Genomic DNA, 14,597 nt, shown 5'->3' with positions numbered 1-14,597 from the left:
TTTTTCTAAAGAATCTAAAACGTTATTTATTGTATTTTTTGCTTTAAGCAATAAATTTGTCTTATTAGTCTTTTTGAAATTTCTCCTCAAACTTTAATTTTATGAATTTTCCTTGTGAAAATTTTATTACTAAAACACTCAGACACACACAGCTCATTGCATATGTAAATTCTATGTATTTAGAGTAAAAGATAATTAGGTTCACTTTACAATTAACACGTTTGGAAGTCTAGAAGACCTCATGGTATAGTTTGTGATACTTTTTTTTTCTTCATTTTCACATCACACATTTTCCATTCATATTTATGTTAATAGAATTTAAATGAAAGAAAATTGTGTGTGTGTTTCTGCGTATTTTAAACTAATTGGCAACGCATGAAATAACCTGATAATAATCCATATACATATATGCAGACTCAGCTTTTCTCCTTTAAACATAATTAGTTCAAAGTAACCGGGAAGTGGTCTAAAATAAATTTTATCTATCAGACACTTGTCTAAAGAAATCTAACCAAAGTCTTCTACACACACACACACAAAATAAATAATAATAATTAACAGCTCATTTTTGTGTTGTATTTGTGGCCATAACATATATCGAGTCTAAGCTAGGTTTTGTCTATTATCTCTATTTATGAGTCAGTATTTCTTTTTTTTTAAACTATATTTAAAAATAAATTTACAAACATACACCTGGCTTGTCAAAAATAATTATAGTTTTCTTTTTAAATATGTTTGACCTGTATTTTTATTTATTAGCAAATAATAGCAACAACAACAACAACAATTTAAACAAAAAGCAAATTATGAAATATGAATCTAATGCCTTTGTATGTTTGAATAACAGAAAAAACAGCAAGGAAATTCTCTTTAAATGCCAACAAATAATAACTACAAAATAACCTTGTATTTACTCTTGTATTTCAATATAATAAGGCACACTTGTGCTTATACAACTAAGAGCACTTAACTAGTTTAGCTTAACTACAGTTTAGTCTGTAGTCTGGACTATAGTCTGATCAAATGCATTTTGTCTTGTCTAAAGTGTAGTGTGTTCTATTGCAAGAAGTCTGGTCTATAGTCTCAAGTCTGGTTATATTGGAGACTATAATCTGGTCATTAGTGGAGGTTATAGTCAGGTCTGTAGTTGCAGCTAGTCTGGTCTATATGTATATTCTGGTCTATAGTCGAGGCTATAGTCTGATCTATAATCTAATATATAGTCGAGGCTATAGTCTGGTCTATAATCGAAGATATAGTCAAGGATATAGTCTGGTTTATGTTTTGACTATAATTTGGTCTATAATCTTGACTATACTTTGTTTCTATAGTCTGATCTATAATCTAATATATAGTCGAGGCTACAGTCTGGGCTATAGTCAAAGATATAGTAGAGGCTATAGTCTCGCTTATAGTTTTGAACTATAATTTGGTCTATAATCTTGGCTATACTCTGGTCTATAGTCGAGACTATAGTCTGCGTCTATAGTAGAGGCTACAGTATGTCTTTAATACCAAGTCTGGTTCAGTTCTAGTTCAGTTCTAGTTCAGTTCTAGTTTAGTTCTAGTTTAGTTTTAGTTCAGTTATAGTTCAGTTCTAGTTCAGTTCTAGTTCAGTTCTAGTTCAGTCAGTTCTAGTTCAGTTCTAGTTCAGTTCTAGTTCAGTTCTAGTTCAGTTCTAGTTCAGTTCTAGTTCAGTTCTAGTTCAGTTCTAGTTCAGTTCTAGTTCAGTTCTAGTTCAGTTCTAGTTCAGTTCTAGTTCAGTTCTAGTTCAGTTCTAGTTCAGTTCTAGTTCAGTTCTAGTTCAGTTCTAGTTCAGTTCTAGTTCAGTTCTAGTTCAGTTCTAGTTCAGTTCTAGTTCAGTTCTAGTTCAGTTCTAGTTCAGTTCTAGTTCAGTTCTAGTTCAGTTCTAGTTCAGTTCTAGTTCAGTTCTAGTTCAGTTCTAGTTCAGTTCTAGTTCAGTTCTAGTTCAGTTCTAGTTCAGTTCTAGTTCAGTTCTAGTTCAGTTCTAGTTCAGTTCTAGTTCAGTTCTAGTTCAATTCTAGTTCTAGTTCAGTTCTAGTTAAGTTCAGTTCTAGTTCAGTTCTAGTTTAGTTCTAGTTCAGTTCTAGTTCAGTTCAGTTCTAGTTCAGTTCTGTTCTAGTTCAGTTCTAGTTCACTTCTGTTCTAGTTCACTTCTGTTCTAGTTCACTTCAGTTCTAGTTCAGTTCTAGTTCAGTTCTAGTTCAGTTCTAGTTCAGTTCTAGTTCAGTTCTAGTTCAGTTCTAGTTCAGTTCTAGTTCAGTTCAAGTTCAGTTCTAGTTCAGTTCTACTTCAGTTCTAGTTCAGTTCTAGTTCAGTTTTAGTTCAGTTTTAGTTTAGTTCTAGTTTAGATCTGTTCTAGTTCTGTTCTAGTTCATTTCTATTTCAGTTCCAGTTTCGTTCTAGTTTAGATCTGTTCTAGTTCTGTTCTAGTTCATTTCTAGTTCAGTTCCAGTTTAGTTCTAGTTCAGTTCCAGTTTAGTTCTAGTTTAGTTCTGTTCTAGTTTAGTTCTGGTTCAGTTCAAGTTCTTCCTCTAATTCAGTTCTAGTTCAGTTTTAGTTCTAGTCGTAGTATATCTAATCATAATTTTGACTATAATCTTGTCTATAGTTTCGATTATGGTGTTTGAATAAACTGTTCGTATTATTCCCTGTTCGTGTTAAACCCTGAATCTTAATAGTAAATATTTTCCAATGCTTGTTCTTTTTCATTCATGTTTTTGTTGTTGTTAAGACTTAACAAAAAAAAACTAAATATTCTAAATACTACATTAATACAATAAATATTTCTATGGACTACATGCAACAACGCGAAAATTTCTAAGAATTGCAAATGTTTGTTGACCGACCGACCGTGTAAAACCGACATACATACACATGGATGGACGGACAGGCGGATAATAAAAATAAGTAAACAAAGAGATAAACACAAAGAAACAGCAAAAAAATACAAACATTAAATAATTTCATTCAGTTTTTGTTTTATTCCTACAAGAACCTGGACAGACACATTGACTTTGTTTTCTTGCTTCCAACATAGTATTTGTTGTTAATTATTATTAAATTCAATAGATAATATTGTTTTTGTTACGACATCGAAAGGAGTTTTTGCATTTTTTTGTTTCTGCTCTCTTAAGATCATCGACCCTCTCTTAAAAAGTCAATATTTTCTAGTTATCACTAGATTGTAATATCACATACCTTTCTTCCAGTACATATTGTCTACTTGTTTTCTTTTCTTTGATCCGCAAAAAGAAAAACAAACCCTTAATGGTTGTTCTTAGGTAATATATGTATTGTTTGGTCTGTTGTGGTACGTGTTTTAACCCCGTGGTGTGTCTCAATGTCATTGCTCTCAGGTTCCGTTTAAACAGCTGCTACTTGAGTCTGCTGCTACTTCTTCTGGTGGTCATCAGCTGCTTAATTGTATTTCATTTCTGTTTAAACATCTCATAAATATAGTTTTTTATAGGTGACAAGTTAATTTATTAGAGAATTTTATTTAATAAGGCAATTTATAAACAAAAACGTACTTTTGAAAATGGGAATAGGTACCTACCTACTAAGTAATTTTGAATAATTATTGAAATAATTTTTAAAGATCATTATTAGATCACTTCTAGATAAATTTTAATTCAGTTCTAGGTTAGTCCTAGTTCCGTACTAGTTCAGTTTTAGTTTTAGTTCTAGTTCAGATCTAGTTTAGTTCTAGTTCAGTTCTAGTTCAGTTCTAGTTCAGTTCTAGTTCAGTTCTAGTTCAGTTCTAGTTCAGTTCTAGTTCAGTTCTAGTTCAGTTCTAGTTCAGTTCTAGTTCAGTTCTAGTTCAGTTCTAGTTCAGTTCTAGTTCAGTTCTAGTTCAGTTCTAGTTCAGTTCTAGTTCAGTTCTAGTTCTAGTTCTAGTTCAGTTCTAGTTCAGTTCTAGTTCAGTTCTAGTTCAGTTCTAGTTCAGTTCTAGTTCAGTTCTAGTTCAGTTCTAGTTCAGTTCTAGTTCAGTTCTAGTTCAGTTCTAGTTCAGTTCTAGTTCAGTTCTAGTTCAGTTCTGGTTCAGTTCTAGGTTCAGTTCTAGTTCAGTTCTAGTTCAGTTCTAGTTCAGTTCTAGTTCAGTTCTAGTTCAGTTCTAGTTCAGTTCTAGTTCAGTTCTAGTTCAGTTCTAGTTCAGTTCTAGTTCAGTTCTAGTTCTAGTTCAGTTCTAGTTCAGTTCTAGTTCAGTTCTAGTTCAGTTCTAGTTCAGTTCTAGTTCAGTTCTAGTTCAGTTCTAGTTCAGTTCTAGTTCAGTTCTAGTTCAGTTCTAGTTCAGTTCTAGTTCAGTTCTAGTTCAGTTCTAGTTCAGTTCTAGTTCAGTCTAGTTCAGTTCTAGTTCAGTTCTAGTTCAGTTCTAGTTCAGTTCTAGTTCAGTTCTAGTTCAGTTCTAGTTCAGTTCTAGTTCAGTTCTAGTTCAGTTCTAGTTCAGTTCTAGTTCAGTTCTAGTTCAGTTCTAGTTCAGTTCTAGTTCAGTTCTAGTTCAGTTCTAGTTCAGTTCTAGTTCAGTTCTAGTTCAGTTCTAGTTCAGTTCTAGTTCAGTTCTAGTTCAGTTCTAGTTCAGTTCTAGTTCAGTTCTAGTTCAGTTCTAGTTCAGTTCTAATTCTAGTTCAGTTCTAGTTCAGTTTCTAGTTCAGTTCTAGTTCAGTTCTAGTTCAGTTCTAGTTCAGTTCTAGTTCAGTTCTAGTTCAGTTCTAGTTCAGTTCTAGTTCAGTTCTAGTTCAGTTCTAGTTCAGTTCTAGTTCAGTTCTTAGTTCAGTTCTAGTTCAGTTCTAGTTCAGTTCTAGTTCAGTTCTAGTTCAGTTCTAGTTCAGTTCTAGTTCTAGTTCAGTTCTAGTTCAGTTCTAGTTCAGTTCTAGTTCAGTTCTAGTTCAGTTCTAGTTCAGTTCTAGTTCAGTTCTAGTTCAGTTCTAGTTCAGTTCTAGTTCAGTTCTAGTTCAGTTCTAGTTCAGTTCTAGTTCAGTTCTAGTTCAGTTCTAGTTCAGTTCTAGTTCAGTTCTAGTTCAGTTCTAGTTCAGTTCTAGTTCAGTTCTGGTTCAGTTAAAGTACAGTTCTAGTTCAGTTCTAGTTCAGTTCTACTACTAGTTAATGTTCCTAACTTTTTTATACATTTTATGTCTTATTGTGAATTATTACAGTTCTCTCGATTTGTGTATATTTCTAAAATATTTTTATTAATACCCTTTCTCATTTCTTCTCTTTCTCATTACAGATCCACCAAATAAAATTAAAAATTGAAAGTAAACTTCTAACAATAATTAAAAATTCTCCAACACCAAATTATAGAAAACTACCCCACAAGACAAAAAACAAACCTATTTTTTAGCAATAAAAAAAAACAAAATTGATTTAAATACAAAACAAAAATATTTTTGTAAATCATAAAAAAAATTGCTGAAAAAAACCCACAAAACAAATTTGGAATCACAGTGATATTTGCAAAAGGCAAAAATACAAAAAAATCAACCTGCAAAATCACCAGCAACAGCATCATCATCATCAAACAGCGTTAGTAGTGGAACAGTAGTTCTTTAACACTTTCTTTCCAAACTGATATGGCGGAGGGTTTAAAAACGCTCCTAGAAGCTGCTCAATATATTGAGCGGCAGGAGAAATTGAACTTATCACCACAGGCCACAGCAATACCGGCAATACTCAATGAGCAGCAACGCTTCATAGTGCATGCGTATGATGCAACAATTGCCAACAACAACAACAACAATAGTAATACCACAACAACGACAACAACTAATGGCCATCATAATGGTGGTGGCATTGGCGGCAGCATAAATATACGCAATTCAAATATAAGACATGGCAATGCCGGTTCATTACAAGTGTCATCATCAGCACCTGCTGCTGCAGCTCCATTTCAACATATTAATGGACATCATCACAATCATGCTAGCAGCAATACCACCGCCGCCGCCAACTCCTCCCTTTTACAACAGCAAACATCAACGGTATTAACTAACGGTACAAATAGTGCATCCGCCTCATTAACAACAAATGGACATCATCACCATCACCATCAGAACAATAATCAACATTCTCTCCATCATCTTAATCATCAAAGTAGTCAATTATTAAATGCAAATCATCATGATTATGAATTTAATGGTAATAGCAATGGCGGTACTGCTGGTGTAACGGTTTTAGCCTCTTCGCCTTCTTCTTCATCGGGGACAACAAATGGCAATTTATTGCAGCAATTATCTCTAAATGGCAGGTCCAGTGAAGGTCGCATATCGGGTAAGTGTCTCTTATGTGTTTATGAATATTTCTGTTTTTTTTTTTGTCTTTTATATGAAAAGCTTTATTCATTAATATCATTATTATTTTCGATAAAATGCAATAATACATAATTAACCATAATTATAAAAAACAAATTTTCTACTACGTCATGATGGTGGCTTAAAGAAATAGTATTGTCTGTAACATCATTTAGTGATATTTAAAATTAAACGAAAAAAATCATTGAAGTTTAAAAAGGAGTATTTGTGGATCATTTACAGATCAGTTCGATATTAATTCCATTAATTCTAGTTTAGTTCTAGTACGTTCCAGTTCAGTTCAAATTCAGTTCTAATTGAGTTCAAATTCAGTTTCTAGTTCAGTTCTAGTTTCAGTTCTTAGTTTCAGTCTAGTTCAGTTCTAGTTCAGTCAGTTCAGTTCTAGTCAGTTCAGTTCAGTTCTAGTTCAGTTCTAGTTCAGTCTAGTTCTAGTTCTAGTTCAGTTCTAGTTCAGTTCTAGTTCAGTTCTAGTTCAGTTCTAGTTCAGTTCTAGTTCAGTTCTAGTTCAGTTCTAGTTCAGTTCTAGTTCAGTTCTAGTTCAGTTCTAGTTCAGTTCTAGTTCAGTTCTAGTTCAGTTCTAGTTCAGTTCTAGTTCAGTTCTAGTTCAGTTCTAGTTCAGTTCTAGTTCAGTTCTAGTTCAGTTCTAGTCAGTTCTAGTTCAGTTCTAGTTCAGTTCTAGTTCAGTACTAGTTCAGTTCTAGTTTAGTTCTAGTCAGTTCTAGTTCAGTTCTAGTTCAGTTCTAGTTCAGTTCTAGTTCAGTTCTAGTTCAGTTCTAGTTCAGTTCTAGTTCAGTTCTAGTTCAGTTCTAGTTCAGTTCTAGTCAGTTCTAGTTCAGTTCTAGTTCTGTTCTAGTTCGGTTATAGTTCAGTTCTAGTTCGGTTATAGTTCTGTTCTAGTTCTGTTCTAGTTCTGTTCTAATTTTGTTCTAGTTCTGCGCTAGTTCTGTTTCTAGTTCTGTTTTAGTTCTGTTCTAGTTCTGTTCTAGTTCTGTTCTAGTTCTGTTCTAGTTCTGTTCTAGTTCTGTTCTAGTTCTGTTCTAGTTCTGTTCTAGTTCTGTTCTAGTTCTGTTCTAGTTCTGTTCTAGTTCTGTTCTAGTTTTGTTCTAATTCTGTTCTAGTTCTGTTCTAGTTCGGTTCTAGTTCTGTTCTAGTTCTGTTCTAGTTCTGTTCTAGTTCTGTTCTAGTACTGTTCTAGTTCCGTTCTAGTTCTGTACTAGTTCTGTTCTAGTTCTGTTCTAGTTCTGTTCTAGTTCTGTTCTGTTCTAGTTCTGTTCTAGTTCTGTTCTAGTTCTGTTCTAGTTCTGTTCTAGTTCTGTTCTAGTTCTGTTCTAGTTCTGTTCTAGTTCTGTTCTAGTTCTGTTCTAGTTCTGTTCTAGTTCTGTTCTAGTTCTGTTCTAGTTCTGTTCGAGTTCTGTTCTAGTTCTCTTCTAGTTCTGTTCTAGTTCTAAGTAGTTCTGTTCTAGTTCAGTTCTAGTTCAGTTCTAGTTCTGTTCTACTTCTGTTCTAGTTCTGTTCTAGTTCTGTTCTAGTTCTGTTCTAGTTCTGTTCTAGTTCTGTTCTAGTTCTGTTCTAGTTCTGTTCTAGTTCTGTTCTAGTTCTGTTCTAGTTCTGTTCTAGTTCTGTTCTAGTTCTGTTCTAGTTCTGTTCTAGTTCTGTTCTAGTTCTGTTCTAGTTCTGTTCTAGTTCTGTTCTAGTTCTGTTCTAGTTCTGTTCTAGTTCTGTTCTAGTTCTGTTCTAGTTCTGTTCTAGTTCTGTTCTAGTTCTGTTCTAGTTCTGTTCTAGTTCAGTTCTAGTTCAGTTCTAGTTCTGTTCTAGTTCTGTTCTAGTTCTGTTCTAGTTCTGTTCTAGTTCTGTTCTAGTTCTGTTCTAGTTCTGTTCTAGTTCTGTTCTAGTTCTGTTCAAGTTTTGTTCTAGTTCTGTTTCCATATAGATTCGGTATCGGATCGAGTTCGGTTTAAATCAGTTCTACTTTTGTAGAAAATCATGCAATCATATGGATATCTTTTCTTTAAAAACTATACAAATTTAATTAAATTTAAGTTATTTTCAAAACAAATCAATTTTTCACTTAAATCTGTTTAATTATTCCTGCACTTTAGAAAATGAAAGAAACTTCCAGGAAGTTGATCATTTATTAGCATTGTCTATTCTTTCCACTATGTATAATTAAAACTTTTTCCATTTCCGTTACCACCCCCACTTTTCTTCTCCTTCACATACACACAAACATACACACAAAAGTTTCTTTAATAGTTTTCTTTTTAAATCCTTATTTACTTTGGTGTTTTTCTTTGAAAAACTGTTGCTAAAAATAGCACTATTAATTGCCTCTTTAGAGCTTATTGAGACCACAGCCTTTTGAAAATAACAACTATACAAAAACAACAACAAGAAAATAAGATTTTTATTTATGAAAACTATACAATTTTCCCTCAAATAATATATGCAAGCTCACGCATGCACTTATCAACAAATATGATGTTATAGAAAGAACAAACAACAAGAAAAAACAGCAACAAACCCAACAATGTCTACTACATACTATAGCAAAACAAAAGAGAGGGTGAAAAAACTTTAACAAGGAGCAATTTATAGAAAAAGTGCACAAAAAAAGCTCATCATCATACACTTTAATATACACAAACATACATATTTTTATAAATAGCTTGTATATAAAATTAAATCAGTAAAAATATTATAGTAAAAGCAGAATGAAAAATATGTGTATTAAAATTAAACAGACATTTTTTTACACCTTTTTAAATAAACTCAAGTAGGCGAGCATGCATGCATCAATGCAATTTACTCAGAGCGAAGTTATCACACGTTCTTTACTAGAGCTTTCTCTTTTTAGGTATTTTTGTTTAGTTTTTTTGCTCTCTTTTCATACCCACACCTGTAATTTTGAGGTAAATTTTGTGGTGGTTTTTGATAGGGAATATTAAAATACTTACAGTTCCGAAGGGGGTTGTAAAAGGTTTTTTTTGCTGGCAGAATCAGAAAAATTTGTTTTTTTTTGGCAAATAATGAGGTTCGAGGACTTTTTTCTACTTCCTTTAAACATTTTCTCTTACTTTTTGTCTTTTCTCTCAGTGGGATTAATTTGTATTATGTGAAAAAGAAAAATTTGCAAAGAAGATTAGATTAGTTCTAGATTATTTCTAATTTAATTGTAGATTATTTTTATTCTAGTCTTTATATCCTTATTTAGAACTGAGTTCTAGTTTGGTTCTCGTTGTGTGCTAGTTCTGTTCTATTTCTGTTCTAGTTCTGTTCTAGTTATGTTCTAGTTCTGTTCTAGTTCTGTTCTAGTTCTGTTCTAGTTCTGTTCTAGTTCTGTTCTAGTTCTGTTCTAGTTCTGTTTCTAGTTCTGTTCTAGTTCTGTTCTAGTTCTGTTCTAGTTCTGTTCTAGTTCTGTTCTAGTTCTGTTCTAGTTCTGTTCTAGTTTCAGTTCTGTTCTAGTTCTGTTCTAGTTCTGTTCTAGTTCTGTTCTAGTTCTGTTCTAGTTCTGTTCTAGTTCTGTTCTAGTTCTGTTCTAGTTCTGTTCTAGTTCTGTTCTAGTTCTGTTCTAGTTCTGTTCTAGTTCTGTTCTAGTTCTGTTCTAGTTCTGTTCTAGTTCTGTTCTAGTTCTGTTCTAGTTCTGTTCTAGTTCTGTTCTAGTTCTGTTCTAGTTCTGTTCTAGTCTGTTCTAGTTCTGTTCTAGTTCTGTTCTAGTGTCTGTTCTAGTTCTTTTAGTTCTGTTCTAGTTCTGTTCTAGTTCTGTTCTAGTTCTGTTCTAGTTTCTGTTCTAGTTCTGTTCTAGTTCTGTTCTAGTTCTGTTCTAGTTCTGTTCTAGTTCTGTTCTAGTTCTGTTCTAGTTCTGTTCTAGTTCTGTTCTAGTTCTGTTTCTAGTTCTGTTCTAGTTCTGTTCTAGTTTGTCTAGTTCTGTCTAGTTTGTTCTAGTTCTGTTCTAGTTCTGTTCTAGTTCTGTTCTAGTTCTGTTCTAGTTCTGTTCTAGTCTGTTCTAGTTCTGTTCTAGTTCTGTTCTAGTTCTGTTCTAGTTCTGTTCTAGTTCTGTTCTAGTTCTGTTCTAGTTCTGTTCTAGTTCTGTTCTAGTTCTGTTCTAGTTCTGTTCTAGTTCTGTTCTAGTTCTGTTCTATCTGTTCTATGTTCTGTTCTCTAGTTCTGTTCTATTCTGTTCTAGTTCTGTTCTAGTTCTGTTCTAGTTCTGTTCTAGTTCTGTTCTAGTTCTGTTCTAGTTCTGTTCTAGTTCTGTTCTAGTTCTGTTCTAGTTCTGTTCTAGTTCTGTTCTAGTTCTGTTCTAGTTCTGTTCTAGTTCTGTTCTAGTTCTGTTCTAGTTCTGTTCTAGTTCTGTTCTAGTTCTGTTCTAGTTCAGTTCTAGTCTGTTCTAGTTCTGTTCTAGTTCAGTTCTAGTTCTGTTCTAGTTCTGTTCTAGTTCTAGTTCTAGTTCTGTTCTAGTTCTGTTCTAGTTCTGTTCTAGTTCTGTTCAGTTCTGTTCTAGTTCTGTTCTAGTTCTGTTCTAGTTCTGTTCTAGTTCTGTTCTAGTTCTGTTCTAGTTCTGTTCTAGTTCTGTTCTAGTTCTGTTCTAGTTCTGTTCTAGTTCTGTTCTAGTTCTGTTCTAGTTCTGTTTAGTTCTGTTCTGGTTCAGTTCTAGTTCAGTTCTAGTTCAGTTCTAGTTCTGTTCTAGTTCTGTTCTAGTTCTGTTCTAGTTCTGTTCTAGTTCTGTTCTAGTTCTGTTCTAGTTCTAGTTCTGTTCTAGTTCTGTTCTAGTTCTGTTCTAGTATTGATCTTCAACTAATCGAGTACTGCTAAAGAACTAATCTGGAAATTTAAACGAAATTTTTGCTATCTGCACTTCTGAACTCCCTCTTGTTCATCAATCCAAAAGTTGAGGTCAATAACAGTACCTTAGAGAATAAAAATAAATAATAAAAAAAATGAAAAATATGAACCATAAACCACAAATTGTGAAAACAATAACAAATAAACATGATTGCAGTAAAAAAAATATTTAAAAACAAAATACCAAAACCAGGGGACCAAAAATAAACCCAAATATAACAAAAAACAACCAACCACAGGTAACAACAATAGAATCTTAAATAAAGACCCCTCGAATTTTAAAAACATTTCATAAATTTTTGTTTAAAACAGTATTTTAAGAAAACTTATAAAAAACAAACAAAATTAAGCAGAAGCCTTTTTTCGTTCACAACAATTTTCTCCCCTTTCAAACAAAAAAACTCATGTACTTATTGGCAACAAAGTTGCAAAAAAAAAAAACAAAAATCTTTTATTTTACTCCTTTTATACAACGATTTGAGGGATTTCTTGTTGTTACATACATTTTTTTTTGAAAAAACAAACAATAACAACACTTTACAACAATGTTGCAGAAATTTAAAAGCAATTGTTTGTTTAAAACTCTAAACAAAAAAAAAAAACGAGAAAGGAAGGTATGCAGAAGGTCGTGATCTTTGGGTACGTGGTGTAGTCAGACAGAGTTTGCACATAACATTATTATTAAACAGGATGTATAGAGTACTTTATGAGTACATTGTATGTTGGAAAAGACGTGGTTGTAATTGGTGAGATTTATGAGGTTTTTTTAAGTTACTTTGAGACCGACCATATAATATCAGAAACATAATAATTTAAATCCAAAACCAGAGAATTGGAAGTGTTGTGTCAAACTAAGCTGAACATCAGTTTAATTCTCGATCAATCGTAGTACCAGTTAAGTTCTAGATCAGTTTTAATTTAGCTGTAGATCGTTAGAACACTTCCAGATCAGTTCTAGGATCGGTTTAAACCAGTTTATGGGCAATTCCAGATCACTTTAAGTATATTAATAGATTCGTTAAAGATTATTTCTAAATCACCTTTATATCAGTTCTAGATTAGTTCGAGTTCTAGTTTAGTTCTTGATCAATTCTAGTTTGGTTTTAGATTAGTTCGAGATCAGTTCTAGATCAGTGTCATATCAGTTCCACAGATCACTTCTAAATAAGTTTAAATCACTTCCGAAAGTTCTAGTTCAGTTCTAGATTAGTTGAAGTTAATTTCTAAATTAGTTCCGAATTCGTTCCGGGTCATTTCCACATTAGCTCTAGTTTAGTTAGAGATTATTACTAGATCAGTTCTAGATCAAGTCTTTATAAATTCTAGATTAGTACGATATCACTTCTAGATTTGTTTCAGAAGTTCTAGATAAGCTCTAGGTTAGTTATAGTTCAGTTCTAGATCGGTTCCACTTCTTTTCTATATCTGATCTTCATCAATTCTAGATATTCTATATGAATTTTTCTTCATCACAAGATCACTTTAAACTAAATTTATTTGTTAATGGAAATTTTAACTTCTTAATTTTTTTATTCTAAATTTTAAAAGATTTATTATTCAAATATTTGTGGTTTTATTTATTAACTAAAATATTGTTTTATTCTTCACATACTCTATATCTAATCGAATAAATATCGTATGTTATTCTAAATTAAATTTTAAATAATAACAGCGCAGATGTTAATTTGAAAACAGATTCAAAAAGCAAATAATTCTAATAATTCTTTATATTTAAAAACGAAAGTATATAAAGTGTGACATTGAAAAACAATTGTTGCTGATTTTTATATTTTTAAAACGTTTCTATTCAAATTTGGCCAACAAAATTTGGCCTTAACATTCTCAGTCTTGTTATTAAACACATACAAAAAACTAAAGGTGGAACTACATATATTATATTATTAGAAAGGTTGCTATATAGCAAATTGTATATCGCATGAAAGGAAATTGTTAACAACTCTTTGCTTTTGCTTTCAAGTTGTATTATGTCACTCACTGTATTATTTTTATATTATACAAAAATATTTATTTGCGCTTTCGAAAAAAAAAAGTAATTATAAATGTGTGACCAAAAAAAAAAAAAAAAAGCAAACAAAAATTTGTTTAACATGTGTGTTGAAAATAACAAAAAAAAAAATCTAAACAAAAGACCAAAAAAATAAAATAAACTGCCAGTGAAAATAATATTGCATAATTTTATTTGTTTTCAACAAAAAATGACAATATGTATTTTTTTAATTAGTGATTTATTTTTTCAAATAAACACATATTTGTGTTTTCTAGCATTTATTTTTATCTTTCTACGTCATTTAGTTTTAATTTTAAAGAGTTTTTTTATAAAACTATTTCGTTTGGCATAGAAACTAATTTTGAGGTTTTTTATAAGTTCTAAAGAGAAACAAGTTCAAGATCATATCACCTTCGCCTTTAGTTGATTCTATCTAGATCTAGATTCTAGATAAATCAGTTTTTAATTCGTTCCAGATCAGTTGTACATTAGAACTACAGTAGTTCATTTCTACATCAATTCTAGATCAGTTGTAATAAGTTCTAGTTCAGTTCTAGTTCTGATTCATTTCTAGTTTAGTTGTAGTTCCGTTCTAGATCAGTTCTAGTTCAGTTCTAGTTCAGTTCTAGTTCAGTTCTAGTTCAGTTCTAGTTCAGTTCTAGTTCGGTTCTAGTTCAATTCTAGTTCAGTTCTAGCTCAGTTCTAGTTCAGTTCTAGTTCTAGTTCAGTTCTAGTTCAGTTCTAGTTCAGTTTTAGTTCAGTTCTAGTTCAGTTCTAGTTCAGTTCTAGTTCAGTTCTAGTTCAGTTCTAGTTCAGTTCTAGTTCAGTTCTAGTTCAGTTCTAGTTCAGTTCTAGTTCAGTTCTAGTTCAGTTCTAGTTCAGTTCTAGTTCAGTTCTAGTTCAGTTCTAGTTCAGTTCTAGTTCAGTTCTAGTTCAGTTCTAGTTCAGTTCTAGTTCAGTTCTAGTTCAGTTCTAGTTCAGTTCTAGTTCAGTTCTAGTTCAGTTCTAGTTCAGTTCTAGTTCAGTTCTAGTTCAGTTTCTAGTTCAGTTCTAGTTCAGTTCTACTTCAGTTCTAGTTCTAGTTCAGTTCTAGTTCAGTTCTAGTTCAGTTCTAGTTCAGTTCTAGTTCAGTTCTAGTTCAGTTCTAGTTCAGTTCTAGTTCAGTTCAGTTCTAGTTCAGTTCTAGTTCAGTTCAGTTCTAGTTCAGTTCTAGTTCAGTTCTAGTTCAGTTCTAGTTCAGTTCTAGTTCAGTTTCTAGTTCAGTTCTAGTTCAGTTCTAGTTCAGTTCTAGTTCAGTTCTAGTTTCAGTTCTAGTTCAGTTCTAGTTCAGTTCTAGTTCAGTTCTAGTCAGTTCTAGTTCAGTTCTAGTTCAGTTCTAGTTCAGTTCTAGTTCAGTTCTAGTTCAGTTCTAGTTC

The 14,597-nt window shown here is 32.1% G+C and overlaps 1 protein-coding gene across 7 annotated transcripts in view; it reads left to right on the top strand.

The window, feature by feature from the left end:
* LOC119600718 (uncharacterized protein DDB_G0283357-like) overlaps nt 1-14,597 on the top strand; it is a 149,374-nt gene that overhangs the window by 92,437 nt on the left and 42,340 nt on the right. For all 7 annotated transcript variants that reach the window (XM_037951179.1, XM_037951174.1, XM_037951180.1 and 4 more), the window contains one exon: nt 5,252-6,291. In XM_037951179.1, the coding sequence (XP_037807107.1) occupies nt 5,595-6,291 (697 nt within the window). In that variant the 5' untranslated portion in view covers nt 5,252-5,594. The remainder of the gene's footprint in view (nt 1-5,251; nt 6,292-14,597) is intronic.

This window comes from Lucilia sericata, unplaced genomic scaffold (genome assembly GCF_015586225.1).
Source record: "Lucilia sericata isolate MDLA Ls3-8-SP2 unplaced genomic scaffold, ASM1558622v1 Contig000119F_arrow, whole genome shotgun sequence".
Classification (NCBI taxonomy): domain Eukaryota; kingdom Metazoa; phylum Arthropoda; class Insecta; order Diptera; family Calliphoridae; genus Lucilia; species Lucilia sericata.
Note: the sequence above shows the minus strand (reverse complement) of the source record. Positions and strands in the feature narration are given on the sequence as shown.